Raw genomic sequence first — 15,968 nt, 5'->3', positions numbered from 1 at the left:
TGGGAAAGTATACACCCTCTAGTTATCAGAGTCACATGGAATTGTTATGCAATTGAAATGTTTGATATTGAAATAGTTTGTTAGGAGATTAAATGTAATTTTAGCTTCCAATTGAGAGAATTGGGTTTTCATAAGGAAAGTGCCCTGCTTGATCAGTGGCCCGCCCCTGTGAAGAGACAGGGGTTATAAACGATGAAACACACCCTCCTCCCCTCGCCACTATATAAGACAATGACACAATGTAACCAGTGGGTTCCACTACATGAGGTCTGCAGCTTCTGCGTTACAAGGACACACATGTCAAGTACAGAACTAAGCCAACGTGAGCTTTGGTTGTGAATGGTATGAACTTTGAACTTATTCACTACAGAAGTGATACTTCCTAGCCGTTGAGTTAGCAGCGGCCGCTGTAGACGTGGGCTAGGAAAGGACGGACGACGGATCCAGTCTACCACAGACAAAGATACTACAACGTATCCACTTTAACACCATTGACATTCTTCTGAGGACAGGAAGATCTGTTGTCCAACCCGGCCAGCATCTACAACCAATCTACCGAAGCGCAGCTCAGAGTAAATATTTATTTCATTTTCCTTTTCCAAATGGGTGGTAATTTAGAATGCATAAAATTCTGTATTTACGATAGCATAGCTGTTTCTGTGTTCCTCAGTCTTCCCGCTATTTCATTGAAGCCCAACCCCCTTTCTTTGTGTAACAAGCCGCCATGTCGGCTCCGTCCACCAGGGACGTTTTCTGTATGACATCATTTGTATTCTGTGTATATGTAATTCTGTGTGATTAGTTGGGTATTTAGGAAATAAATAATTAAACCCAATTTTGGATTGCTGATTCAACTTGTTAGCCAGGGTTCGTGAGGATAACCAAGAATTTACAACTTTCATTATGAGACTGAAAATAAAATGAGGATTAATATTGACGGCTATCGATGTAAAATATTAAAGTCTTTAAGAGTTTATTCGTAAGATAACGGCTCTATAAACACTCTTCCGTGGTGTCCCGACTTTCTAGTTAATTACATTTACATGATTAGCGAGTCAGGTGATATTTATTACAGAGAAAGGATTTTATAGAATAGCATGTCATATCACTTAATCCGGCATAGCCAAAGACACGACAGAATGTATCCCTTTGGACTCTGGTGTTGGCAGTTGCACTTCTCCCTCAGCTGGGGCTCAGAGAGGGGAGAGGTCAGGCTTGTCTTTCATATGTCCCTGGTGCTATGCAGAATATCAGAAAGGGAAGAGGACAGAATGGAACATCGTCTTCATTTTGACATTTTAGTCATTTAGCAGACGCTCTTATCCAGAGCGACTTACAGTAGTGAATGCTTACATTTCATACATTTTATCTCTGTACTGGTCCCCCGTGGGTATCGAACCCAAAACCCTGGCGTTGCAAACACCATGCTCTACCAACTGAGCCACCTATGGCGTGATTAATGGGGAACCAATTACTTGTCTCCACAATGTCTGTGCACAAGTCACTCCCTCCTTTGGCATTGAGGGGAGGTGTATGGCAGTGTCTGGAACCATTGTATGTCCTCTCTGATGTTGCACTTATCCTGGGATAGTGTATGACCTAGAGGCTCACTCCCCTCAGTGAGCTTGTCCAGGAGTGGGGTCAAGAGGGGCTTTACTTTAAATGGGAGTATCTAGAGTTGACAATTGATATATGCCATTGGATGAGTTGGTGTTTTTGTACTATGAAGTACCAGGAACGAGATTAGAACCTCGTCATAGGGACCAAACTGAACGATAATTTATAGCTAATACTATCTGGCTATGGGATACTCCTCTCTCTCAAGTTAAAGTTTTTCTTTGTGAACAGTTCAATAATACAGTAGGAAAAATCTATATACAGCATGTGCAAGTGAGGTAGGATAAGAGAGTTAAGGCAATAAATAGGCCATGGTGGCAATGTAATTACAATATAGCAATTAAACACTGGAATGGTAGGATGTGCAGAAGATAAATGTGCAACTAACTAACTAGCTAGCTAACATCCTTGACCATGAGCTCACTAACCTACTACCCCTCTGCTAAAGAAGAGGAGGTCTACAGGACGGAGAAAGAAGCTCTGGGGATGAATATTGCCGTGAACGAAGAAGAGGAGGATGTTTTAGTAAAAGGAGAGGAAGAAGCTTTCAGAATGAAAGAGGAGGATGAGGAGGCTATCAGTATCACATTGGAAGAAGAGGAGAAGAACATTACAGTGAAAGAAGAGAAAGAACATTTTAGAGTGAAAGATGAAGAGGGGATAGAGGCTGTCACAGTGGAAGAAGAGGAGGTAGAAGCTTCCAGAATTAAAGAGGAGGAAGAGGAGGATGTTATAGTGAAAGAAAAGAAAGAACCTTTTGGAGAGGAAGAGGAGGCTATCTTAAGAAAAGAGGATGAGGAAGATGTTTTGGGAGATGAAGGTGAGGAAGAGGAGACTGAAGATCTGATTAACACCAGTGAGTACCGTCTTAAAAGCAGTGCCACAAACTGCCCTTGATGAATGAATGTATCGTTTTAATATATGGCTCTGGGCCTCGCCATTGATTCTTGGATAATATAACTTAAAAAATGTCCACTGAACATAGTTCAACTGTCGTACCCCATCAGAACCCAAAATATAAGCTTGTTTTACTCCTTTGTTTGTGAACAATGTAATTGTAAAATAACACTGTATATCCTCAAAACATGGAGGTAGTTAAATGATGCTGAACCTGAGACATAAGATTGTTATAAAAAGTGCTATTGAAATGCAATAAATGATTACTATATACACTGAACAGAAATATAACGCAACAATTTCAACGATTTTACTGAGTTACAGTTCATATAAGGAATCAGTCAATTGAAATACATGAATTAGGCCCTAATCTATGCATTTTACATGACTGGGCGGGGGCGCAGCCTTGGGTGGCCCTGGGAGGACATAGGTCTACCCACTTGGGAGACTGGCCCACCCACTGGGCAGCAAGGCCCAGCCAATCAGAAGGAGTTTTTCCCCACAAAAAGGACTTCATTACAGACATAAATACTCCTCAGTTTCATCAGCTGTCCGGGTGGCTGGTCTCAGACGATCCTGCAGGTGAAGAAGCCGGATGTGGAGGTTCTGGGCTGGCGTGGTTACATGTGGTCTGCGGTTGTGAGGCTGGTTGGACGTACTGAAAAATGTTGTAAAATTACATTGGAAGCGGCTTATGGTAGAGAAATTAATATTACATTATCTGGCAACATCTCTGGTGGACATTCCTGCAGTCAGCATGCCAATTGCATGCTCCCTCAAACCATGAGACATCTGTGGCACTGTGTTGTGTGACAAAACTGCACATTTTAGTGACCTTTTATTGTCACCAGCACAATGTGCAAATGTGTAATGATCATGCTGTTTAATCAGCTTCTTGATATACCACACCGGTCAGGTGGATGGATTATCTTGGCAAAGGGGAAATGCTCACTAACAGGAAGGTAAACAAATTTGTGCGTAACATTTTGAGAGAAGAAACACACATTTCTGGAATCTTTTATTTCAGCTCATGAAAAATGGGACCAACACTTTACATGTTGCGTTTATGTTTTTGTTAAGTATATTTAGAGAGTTGGGCAACCTTCTAGAATTTGAATATTGTTATCATTCTAGACCTTCAGTTATATCATTTAAATATTCCCCATGTATTGTAAATGGGGGCACTAACATGGCTGCCATAATTTTATGTAAATGCAGAAACCTGTCCCCAACTCTCTAAATACCTGTCTCTGGACTGAACCATGTTGCACCGGGCTAACATGCTGACCAGACTATCGCGCATGTTGATTTTGTCCCCCCACACCAGACCCTATCAGGACTCGCAGGTTAAAATATCAAAACAAACTTCCTGCTAACTTGCTGTTGCTAGCTAATTTGTCCTATTTAGCTAGCTTGCTGTTGCTAGTTAATTTGTCCTGGGATATAAACATTGGGTTAATATTGATATAAGTGATATAACCAACACTACTCCCTCCACAGTACCTGGAGCATCACAGTGATATAACCAACACTAGTCACAGTGATATAACCAACACTAGTCACAGTGATATAACCAACACTAGTCACAGTGATATAACCAACACTAGTCACAGTGATATAACCAACACTAGTCACAGTGATATAACCAACACTAGTCACAGTGATATAACCAACACTAGTCACAGTGATATAACCAACACTAGTCACAGTGATATAACCAACACTAGTCACAGTGATATAACCAACACTAGTCACAGTGATATAACCAACACTAGTCACAGTGATATAACCAACACTAGTCACAGTGATATAACCAACACTAGTCACAGTGATATAACCAACACTATAACCAACACTAGAGGTTTGACCACGTTAGGCAACCTAAAAGAACATGAGAGGACACACACAGGAGAAAAGCGTTTTCAATGTTCCTTCTGTGGAAAGAGTTTTACCCGTTTAGGAAGCCTGAAAAGGCATAAACGAATACACTCAGGGGAAAAGCCCTACCAATGCTCCCAGTGTGGAAAGAGATTTTGTAGATCACAGGACCTTACATCACATGAGAGGACACACTTTACCACTGCTCCCAATGTGGAAAGACTTTTAACTGATTAGGGATCCAGATAACATATGGGATGACACATAGGAGAAAATAGATTTACTCCGTTATGGAACCTTAAAGACCATGAAAAATACATATAAATACACAGGAGGAGAAGACATACCGCTGTTCTAATTGTGGAGAGACATTTTCCCAGTCAGAGGACCTGCAATCACATGAGAGAATAGAGAGGCTGTGTTCTGACACGTTTTTGACTGAAATAGTGTTTACATTTTTTGTTTATATAAGAGAATGTTTTTCAAAAGATTTGCCCTCTTTTACATTCATAAAATGTGCATCTTTATGAACTTTGCCTGGATAAAAGTAAGTAAGTTACCTTGGCCTTGCCTGGTATGAACCTTTCTGTAGCATAAGACAGCTTAATGTACAAGTCCCCGTGAACAGGACGCTTAGCCCCAATCTATTTTCTTAAAGCTGAGTGCCAAGCAGACGCACCTGGTCCCCATTTTTAAAGTCTTTGTTATGACTCAGGCGGGGAACCAACTACCAACCTTCCAATCTCAGGGAGGACACTAACCACAAGGGCAATGAGTTGATTGTGATTCAAATAAAATTGTAATTAAAATAAAATGTTTTTGGATAAAAGTATAAACCCTTTGATGTTCATTAAATGCTTTGGATATATTTTTTAAATGTAAATGATTAAATAGATGAATAGAATGTGCATTTCTTCATTCTAACCTTGATAAATCTTGAATTTTGTCTGTGTTACATTGAGTTAATTTGTGTACTAGTCATCAAGCTAAATGAGTATGAAAATGTGATGACGTTCTTAGAACATTGATAAGTTGTTGACATGAAGAATTCACTACCTCATGAATGTTCCCATCAGTATTATTAAAACATTAACTACCTCATGAATGTTCCCATCAGCATTATTAAAACACTCACTAACTCATGAATGTTCCCATCAGCATTATTAAAACACTCACTAACTCATGAATGTTCCCATCAGTATTATTAAAACACTCACTACATCATGAATGTTCCCATCAGTATTATTAAAACATTCACTACCTCATGAATATTCCCATCAGTATTATTAAAACATTCACTACCTCATGAATGTTCCCATCAGTATTATTAAAACACTCACTACCTGATGAATGTTCCCATCAGCGTTATTCCACCATATCAGAGAAAACACAGGTGCTGATTGTTAAAAGGAATTGATTAATGAAACATATTTTGGTCTGAATATTAATAAAGTGTGGAATGCCATTAGTGGACTTTCATTATATACATCTACATCACGTATATCAAAAAACCCCTAGTGACCTGAGGACTCACACTTAATGTGTTGTAGATATGTGGTAGTGACACTAAGTGGCAGTGTTTTTACAACTACTGCCGGTTTGCCTGAGGCTGATGCCGTGCAGGTGTTTGTACACATGCATATACACACACTCTCATTCAAACAAACACATACAAGAACACACACATACATGTAATAGTGCCAGACATGCACACAAACATATACAGTTGGCATTGCTGTTATGATTTCAGTTGTCCTTGATGTCCTTTGTTTTAAATGTATTATTTTGTTTTATTGTTGTTTGCTGTTTTCTTCTGTCTTTTCCTTTTTTCTCATTAGTTCATTCTCTTGGTTGTTGGTGCATTGGGGGGTTCTTGGGGGTGGGGAATGGAATTAACTGTATTTGTTTCTCTTCCTGGGGGGGACTGTGGGAGTGGTCTCGAATGGTTGAGGGACAGCTATTGGGGAACTGTAGGGGGATCTTGGAGGGTTCGGGTTCACGTTTTTTGGCCTGGTGGTAGATCGGTCAACATGCCCTTGAGCAGGGCATTGACCCTGGATGCTTCTGTGTGTCGCTCTGAATGGGAATCTGTTGGATGACTGGTATGATGTCGTTATTGAGCGGCTTCACTGCAAGTATATTGTATGTTTCGAATATTCAATAAATAAAAATAAATAAAAAACTTAAGAGCTTCAAGGCCGGTTCATCTTGCACTCCGGCACTTCTTCCCAGTGCTGAGAGGACAACATCTCATATTCCTCTCAGTGCTGAGAGGACAACATCTCATATTCCTCCCAGTGCTGAGAGGACAACATCTCATATTCCTCTCAGTGCTGAGAGGACAACATCTCATATTCCTCCCAGTGCTGAGAGGACAGCATCTCATATTCCTCTCAGTGCTGAGAGGACAACATCTCATATTCCTCTCAGTGCTGAGAGGACAACATCTCATATTCTTCCCAGTGCTGAGAGGACAACATCTCATATTCCTCCCAGTGCTGAGAGGACAACATCTCATATTCCTCTCAGTGCTGACAGGACAACATGACACGGACAGACGACACAAACGTGGTTGAACACAACAACTGCCAGGGCGGACTGATGACACGGTTCTCTCAATGGCCATTGCATCAGGTAGAATGGGAGCTACTGCTTTGGGCAAACAGACACCTTACATCCCTCAGAGCAATACACCTGCCAGGGGTGAAGAATCAGGCAGCAGATCTTCTCTCCAGAGGAGGCCCTCTTCCTTCAGACTGGAGGATACAGCCCACGGTAGTGGAGATGATCTGGGCGTGATTCGGAACGGCCATCGTCGATCTGTTTGCATCGCGAGACTCAACCAATTGTCGTATGTGGTTCTCCATAAAGGGTCCAGCAGGCCCAAATGGGGGGGTCGATGCCCTATCACTCAGATGGCCCAACGGGAGGCTGCTGTAGGCGTTTCCACCAATTCCGTTGATCCACTCAGGACTTTAGGAAGATCACGCTAGAGAGAGAGAGAGAGAGCATCAGTTCTACTTGTTGCTCCACGTTGGCCACAGCATCACTTGTTTTCAGACCTTGTACAGCGAACAACCTCCCAACCATGGGAACTCCCTCATCGAAACGGACCTCCTGTCACAACGATTTGTGACAGGTTTGTGACAGCTTACCGATCATTGCACCTGTACACAGCCCATCTGTAAATAGCACACCTCATCCTCATATTGTTATTTTCTTTTTTTGCTCCTTTGTACCCCAGTATCTCTACTTGCACATTCATCTTTTGCACATCTATCACTTCAGTGTAACTTCATTGGGATAGGGGGCAGTATTTTCACATCCGGATGAAAAGCGTGCCCAAAGTAAACTGCCTGTTTCTCAGGCCCAGAAGCTAAGATATGCATATAATTGGTAGATTTAGATAGAAAACACTCTAAAGTTTCTCAAACTGTTAAAATTATGTCTGTGAGTATAACAGGAGTTATTTGGCAGGTGAAACCCCGAGTACAAACCATCCAGGAGTTAAATTTTTTGTTGCTGCAGGGAAGTCCTAAAGGAGCTGATGGCTGCAGGGAAGTCCTCCAGGAGCTGATGGCTGCAGGGAAGTCCTCCAGGAGCTGATGGCTGCAGGGAAGTCCTCCAGGAGCTGATGGCTGCAGGGAAGTCCTCCAGGAGCTGGTGGCTGCAGGGAAGTCCTCCAGGAGCTGGTGGCTGCAGGGAAGTCCTCCAGGAGCTGGAGGCTGCAGGGAAGTCCTCCAGGAGCTGATGGCTGCAGGGAAGTCCTTATCGACATTGAAAGTATACATGGCAGCCATCTCTATGGGTCATGACCAGATTACTGCTGCGTCACATCCTCTAGAATCACTATTTGTAAAGGTCGTCGTAGTGAATGGACCAAGGCGCAGCAGGTACGTGAATGCTCATGTTTATTTTACAAAATAAAACACAAAAACAATGAACGGACGACAAACAGTCTTGCAGGCAACACACAGCTATGCAAAGAACAACTTCCCATAAAACCCAAACAAAACACACCCTTCTATATAGGACCTTCAATCAGAGGCAACGAGGAACAGTTGCCTCCAATTGAAGGCCAAATCAATAAACTAAACATAGAACTAAAAAGACTAGACTAGAACATAGAAAATACACTAACATAGAACATAGATCAAAACCCCGGAATACATAAATCAAATACCCCTCTACATAAACACACACCCCGAACCACATAAAACAAATACCCCCTGCCACGTCCTGACCAAACTACAATAACAGATAACCCCTTACTGGTCAGAACGTGACACTATTCATGAAAGGTGCCCGCAGGCCTACAGCCTACAGAGCTACAGGCCTACAGCCTACAGGGCTACAGCCTACAGGGCTACAGCCTACAGGCTACAGGCTACAGGCTACAGGCTACAGGCTACAGCCTACAGGCTACAGGCTAGCTTTGCTAGGTCTTTCTTTGCTGCACCTCACCCTGTTACCAGACAGTAATCAAGACGGGACCAAACCACAGCCTGAACAACTAGTACAGTTGATTTTGTTGTGTCATAAACGCAGGACATCTTTTTATAACAGACATACCCCCTCCCCATCTTCACAACAATTCTGTCAATATGACTTCAAGATGATAACTATTATGAGTCCTGTGGGAACAGGGTCCAAGGGACAGGTAGTTGACCTCATATTATGGATCATTTCAGAGACAGAAGTTGGGGTTGTCAATGTGAATGTGGTGGTTGAACTAATTTCTTTACAACAGAAATGATTATTCTGGGGTCCCCCTCACCATTTGCAGTGAGATTAGTATAACTTGCGTGCAGTGCCTCTTTTGTATGCAGTTTGGTGAAATGCTTTAAATTCATACTCATCACAAATCTGCACTAATCAATCAACACATGCTTTCCTTTGGACATCTCCTAATAATATACAAAAACACCATATAGGTGCAGTGTAATGTGTTGTTTTACAGGGTCAGCCATAGTAGTATGATAGGTGCAGTGTAATGTGTTGTTTTACAGGGTCAGTCATAGTAGTATGATAGGTGCAATGTAATGTGTTGTTGTACAGGGTCAGTCATAGTAGTATGATAGGTGCAGTGTAATGTGTTGTTTTACAGGGTCAGCCATAGTAGTATGATAGGTGCAGTGTAATGTGTTGTTTTACAGGGTCAGCCATAGTAGTATGATAGGTGCAGTGTAATGTGTTGTTTTACAGGATCAGTCATAGTAGTATGATAGGTGCAGTGTAATGTGTTGTTTTACAGGGTCAGCCATAGTAGTATGATAGGTGCAGTGTAATGTGTTGTTTTACAGGGTCAGTCATAGTAGTATGATAGGTGCAGTGTAATGTGTTGTTTTACAGGGTCAGTCATAGTAGTATGATAGGTGCAGTGTAATGTGTTGTTTTACAGGGTCAGTCATAGTAGTATGATAGGTGCAGTGTAATGTGTTGTTGTACAGGGTCAGTCATAGTAGTATGATAGGTGCAGTGTAATGTGTTGTTTTACAGGGTCAGCCATAGTAGTATGATAGGTGCAGTGTAATGTGTTGTTTTACAGGGTCCGCCACAGTAGTACAGCGTCCCTGGAGCAAATTAGTGTTAAGTGCCTTGCTCAAGGACACATCAACAAATCTTTCAGATGTTTTCCTGTTCAGCTCTGGTATTGAAACCGCTCTAATCGTTAGGCTACTTGCCGCCCATTATTTTATTATTATGTGATGAAAGAAATATGAGCTTTTTTGTCTGGAAATAAAATAAACATTGATCTCAACTGCGTTTCCCACTCCAGTCAGCTGACGGCGATGTGTGCGTCTTTCAGGCGACGCTGCTTGTGTGACGTATAATCTAGTGGACGGGAAGTTTCTTCAACAACAACAACAGCTAGTCAGACACCTCACTACCTTTATAGACAAAAATCGTTGTATAGTTGCATCTGTGTTTTAAAAATACGTATGTCTAATAACTAGCTAGTTTCCCCATTTCATATATACGTTGTTAGTTAGCTGGCTTGATAAATTAGCCTATTACTAACGAACGCCAGCTAGCTAGCTAACATCTCCGACAATGAGCTCACTAAGCTACTCTCCTCCTGCTAAAGAAGAAGAGGTCTGCTGGACGGAGAAAGAAACTCTCGTTAAAGAGGAGGAGGAAGAGGAGGCTGTTACAATACAACAACAAGTAGAGGGTGAGGCTGTTACAGTGAAAGAAGAGGAAGACGCGTTCAGAGTGAAAGAAGAGGATGTTACAGTAAAAGAAGAGGAGGAAGAGACTGAGGATGATGCAGTTTTTGGAGTGAAAGAGGAGGAGGGGGAGATGACTGTCACAATGAAAGAGGAGGAGGGGGAGAGGACTGTCACATTGAAAGAGGAGGAGGGGGAGATGACTGTCACAATGAAAGAGGAGGAGGAGACAGGAGATCTGATTAAGACCAGTAAGTACTGTCTTAATATGCGTGGTTTTAAAGCGAAGTTCGACTGAATGTTTATGCTTGAATATGTTGTTTAATGTAGGAATTGATAAAACTTAGATGTGTATACCACCAACGAGCGGGTCACCAACAACACGTTAACAATGGATTTATATGCAAAATCCCATCTTTAATGTTTCACAGAATGGACTTGCTCTTATCATGACTCAAATTACGTTGCATTACACTGGAGCGCGATTCCATGCCAACGGTGCCGATAATATTTTTAGTATCTCAGAATATATTGTTTTGGCAATTCTCTCATAGAAACCTCATTGGAGGAAGTATGTTCGATATGTTTTTTACATTTGTAACACAAACCATGTTTGAGAAAACCATGATAAAAGGGCCATTATAGGACCTTTTTTGACCTGTACATGCCTCCTGTCAGACCCCGTGACCTCTGACCCCTACATGATACAGACATCTAGTCATTATACTGTCAGACCCCATGACCTCTGACCCCTACATGATACAGACATCATCTAGTCATTATACTGTCAGACCCCATGACCTCTGAACCCTACATGATACAGACAACATCTAGTCATTATACTGTCAGACCCCATGACCTCTGAACCCTACATGATACAGACATCTAGTCATTATACTGTCAGACCCCATGACCTCTGAACCCTACATGATACAGACAACATCTAGTCATTATAATGTCAGACCCCATGACCTCTGACCCCTACATGATACAGACAACATCTAGTCATTATACTGTCAGACCCCATGACCTCTGAACCCTACATGATACAGACATCTAGTCATTATACTGTCAGACCCCATGACCTCTGACCCCTACATGATACAGACATCTAGTCATTATACTGTCAGACCCCATGACCTCTGACCCCTACATGATACAGACATCTAGTCATTATACTGTCAGACCCCATGACCTCTGACCCCTACATGATACAGACATCTAGTCATTATACTGTCAGACCCCATGACCTCTGACCCCTACATGATAGAGACATCTAGTCATTATACTGTCAGACCCCATGACCTCTGACCCCTACATGATACAGACATCATCTAGTCATTATACTGTCAGACCCCGTGACCCCTACATGATACAGACATCTAGTCATTATACTGTCAGACCCCATGACCTCTGAACCCTACATGATACAGACAACATCTAGTCATTATGTTCCTTATAGTGTGCTCTAATATATAGAGTCTAGATTATCTTGGAGTCATTATGTTCCTTATAGTGTGCTCTAATATATAGAGTCTAGATTATGAGATGTATTTTTATATATTAATATCTCAAAAGTAGCCTTTCTGTTGCAGCTCATTTTTAGACATATCATTTGTAATGAAAAAAGTTTACGTTTAATGATGTAATGTTGTGAAAACTGACCTTGGGTTATTGAGGGATGTAGTCTAGATTAAACCTCATAGGAAGACAGTTTAATCATGTGGAGGTTTCATTCAGGCCTCTGTTTAACAAAATAATATGTTTGTCTTTGGCAGGAGAGAGACCAGACTCTCCCTCTGACAGCAGGAAGAGACCTTCAGGGGAACCAGACCCAGAGACGCCCAAACCAGCCAAACGACATCACTGCTCCTACTGCGGAAGGAGTTTTACTAAGTTACGAAACCTAAAAGAGCATGAGAGGACACACACAGGAGAAAAGCCTTTCCAATGTTCCCAGTGTGGAAACAGTTTTAGTCAGTTAGGGAGCCTGAAAATACATAAGAGAATACACTCTGGAGAGAAGCCTTATCACTGCTCCCACTGTGGAATGACTTTTACCTGTTTAGGGAGCCAGAAGTCACATGAGAGAATACACACAGGAGAAAAGCCCTACGACTGTTCCCACTGTGGAAAGAGTTTTAGGTGGTTAGAAGGCTTGACAAAGCATGAGAGGACGCACACAGGAGAAAAGCCCTACCAATGCTCCCACTGTGGAAAGAGTTTTACTCAGTTAGGGAACCTGAAATCACATCAGAGGGTACATACACAGGAGGAGAAGACATACCACTGCTCTCATTGTGGAAAGACATTTTCCCAGTCAGAGGACCTGAAATCACATGAGAGAATAGAGAGGCTGTGTTCTGACTTATGTTTTTGACTGAGAATGTGTGTTTTTGTTCTTGCCAAATGAAATCATATTGTTTATATGAAATCATAAAAAACAGGTTTACTTTTGTGGATGTTTTTTCATCTATAACAGTAATGCGGCTACATACAGACACCGGTTAGTCAGGCTGATTGAGGTAGTATGTACATGTAGATATGGTTAAAGTGACTATGCATACAGTGCCTTGCGAAAGTATTCGGCCCCCTTGAACTTTTCGACCTTTTGCCACATTTCAGGCTTCAAACATAAAGATATAAAACTGTATTTTTTTGTGAAGAATCAACAACAAGTGGGACACAATCATGAAGTGGAACGAAATTTATTGGATATTTCAAACTTTTTTAACAAATAAAAAACTGAAAAATTGGGCGTGCAAAATTATTCAGCCCCCTTAAGTTAATACTTTGTAGCGCCACCTTTTGCTGTGATTACAGCTGTAAGTCGCTTGGGGTATGTCTCTATCAGTTTTGCACATCGAGAGACTGAAATTTTTGCCCATTCCTCCTTGCAAAACAGCTCGAGCTCAGTGAGGTTGGATGGAGAGCGTTTGTGAACAGCAGTTTTCAGTTCTTTCCACAGATTCTCGATTGGATTCAGGTCTGGACTTTGACTTGGCCATTCTAACACCTGGATATGTTTATTTGTGAACCATTCCATTGTAGATTTTGCTTTATGTTTTGGATCATTGTCTTGTTGGAAGACAAATCTCCGTCCCAGTCTCAGGTCTTTTGCAGACTCCATCAGGTTTTCTTCCAGAATGGGCCTGTATTTGGCTCCATCCATCTTCCCATCAATTTTAACCGTCTTCCCTGCCCCTGCTGAAGAAAAGCAGGGCCAAACCATGATGCTGCCACCACCATGTTTGACAGTGGGGATGGTGTGTTCAGGGTGATGAGCTGTGTTGCTTTTACGCCAAACATAACGTTTTGCATTGTTGCCAAAAAGTTCGATTTTGGTTTCATCTGACCAGAGCACCTTCTTCCACATGTTTGGTGTGTCTCCCAGGTGGCTAGTGGCAAACTTTAAACGACACTTTTTATGGATATCTTTAAGAAATGGCTTTCTTCTTGCCACTCTTACATAAAGGCCAGATTTGTGCAGTATACGACTGATTGTTGTCCTATGGACAGAGTCTCCCACCTCAGCTGTAGATCTCTGCAGTTCATCCAGAGTGATCATGGGCCTCTTGGCTGCATCTCTGATCAGTCTTCTCCTTGTGTGAGCTGAAAGTTTAGAGGGATGGCCGGGTCTTCGTAGATTTGCAGTGGTCTGATACTCCTTCCATTTCAATATTATCGCTTGCACAGTGCTCCTTGGGATGTTTAAAGCTTGGGAAATCTTTTTGTATCCAAATCCGGCTTTAAACTTCTCCACAACAGTATCTCGGACCTGCCTGGTGTGTTCCTTGTTCTTCATGATGCTCTCTGCGCTTTAAACGGACCTCTGAGACTATCACAGAGCAGGTGCATTTATACAGAGACTTGATTACACACAGGTGGATTATTTTTATCATCATTAGTCATTTAGGTCAACATTGGATCATTCAGAGATCCTCACTGAACTTCTGGAGAGAGTTTGCTGCACTGAAAGTAAAGGGGCTGAATAATTTTGCACGGCCAATTTTTCTGTTTTTTATTTGTTAAAAAAGTTTGAAATATCCAATAAATTTCGTTCCACTTCATAATTGTGTTCCACTTGTGGTTGATTCTTCACAAAAAAATAAAGTTTTATATCTTTATGTTTGAAGCCTGAAATGTGGCAAAAGGTCGAAAAGTTCAAGGGGGCCGAATACTTTCGCAAGGCACTGTATATGATGAACAGAGAGTAGCAGTAGCGTAAAAGAGGGGTTGGTGGGTGGCGGGACACAATGCAGATAGTCCGGGTAGCCAATGTGCAGGGGCACCGGTTAGTCGGGCTAATTGAGGTAGTATGTACATGAACGTATAGTTAAAGTGACTATGCATATATGATAAACAGAGAGTAGCAGCAGTGTAAAAGAGGGGTTGGGGGCGCGGGGCAATGCAAATAGTCCAGGTAGCCATTTGATTACTTGTTCAGGAGTCTTATGGCTTGGGGGTAAAAACTTTTGAGAAGCCTTTTGGTCCTAGACTTGGCGCTCTGGTACCGCTTGCCATGCGGTAGTAGAGAGAACATTCTATGACTGGGGTGGCTGGGGTCTTTGACAATTTTTAGGGCCTTCCTGACACCACCTGGTGTAGAGGTCCTGGATGGCAGGCAGCTTAGCCCCAGTGATGTACTGGGCCGTATGCACTACCCTCTGTAGTACCTTGCGGTCGGAGGCTGAACAGCTCATAGTAACAGGAGCCTATCTCCTGTGTCTGTAGTGTGAGGCAGCTTGATGTACAAGTTCTTCCCCTGGACAGGACTCTAGTCTATTAAGTTGCCCTCCACCAACTGCTGTTTTCAGATCTCGCAATAAGTCACGGATGTGATTCAGATCTGCGGCCTCGTTTATACAAATCTGTGCGTAAAACCAAATGTGTGGGATAATTTCCACGCAAAGCGTGAGATTTATCGACATGAACGTTTGCTTGAGAGAGAGAGGGTAAATTAAACGCACAGCCGTTACCATGTGTAAGCACAGTGCCACGTGGTGGACTGAGGGAACTTCTTGTCAAGCGTAGAATGGGGAAATATCTGTTGAGAATGTCTGTCTGACATTGTGAGAATAATAATGAAAATATTTTTAGATGTGGCGGATGAATCAGAATTAGTTGGGTAACATAGATAATTAAGATGTTTTATTTGTATAATATGCTTATGTGAGATACTTGTCATTAGAATTGTCATGACGTTGGCCTGTGGGTACGGTTTATGACCCCCCCATAAATACCTTTCTCCCTTCCCCTCTCTTTCTGACCCTACTGAAGGACTGTTGAATAGCCTTTGTTGATAATAGAGAGTCTGGGAACATCAAACAAATGGGGAAAAGGAACCATATTTTGGTAATAAAACCAGCTGGAAATATGCTTTGGAACTTAATGAGTATGGATGTC

General features: G+C 42.0%; 1 protein-coding gene across 1 annotated transcript; it reads left to right on the top strand.

The window, feature by feature from the left end:
- Positions 1–10,759: 10,759 nt before the first annotated feature.
- LOC115178094 (gastrula zinc finger protein XlCGF49.1-like) lies at positions 10,760–13,019 on the top strand. The gene is made up of 2 exons (XM_029739131.1): positions 10,760–10,813; positions 12,341–13,019. Exons 1-2 carry the CDS (start codon positions 10,762–10,764, stop codon positions 12,940–12,942), a joined length of 654 nt encoding a protein of 217 aa, XP_029594991.1. The 5' UTR covers positions 10,760–10,761; the 3' UTR covers positions 12,943–13,019.
- The last annotated feature ends 2,949 nt before the right edge of the window (positions 13,020–15,968 follow it).

The sequence above is a fragment of the Salmo trutta genome, chromosome 38, assembly GCF_901001165.1.
Source record: "Salmo trutta chromosome 38, fSalTru1.1, whole genome shotgun sequence".
Lineage (NCBI taxonomy): Eukaryota > Metazoa > Chordata > Actinopteri > Salmoniformes > Salmonidae > Salmo > Salmo trutta.
Note: the sequence above shows the minus strand (reverse complement) of the source record. Positions and strands in the feature narration are given on the sequence as shown.

What these genes read in the sequence shown, in the direction of transcription:
- LOC115178094 (XM_029739131.1), top strand. Translation starts at nt 10,762, where the DNA reads ATGACTGTCACAATGAAAGAGGAGGAGGAGACAGGAGATCTGATTAAG. An exon ending in AGGAGATCTGATTAAGACCA is followed by an intron (nt 10,814 to 12,340) that starts GTAAGTACTGTC and finishes TGTCTTTGGCAG; the next exon opens with GAGAGAGACCAGACTCTCCC.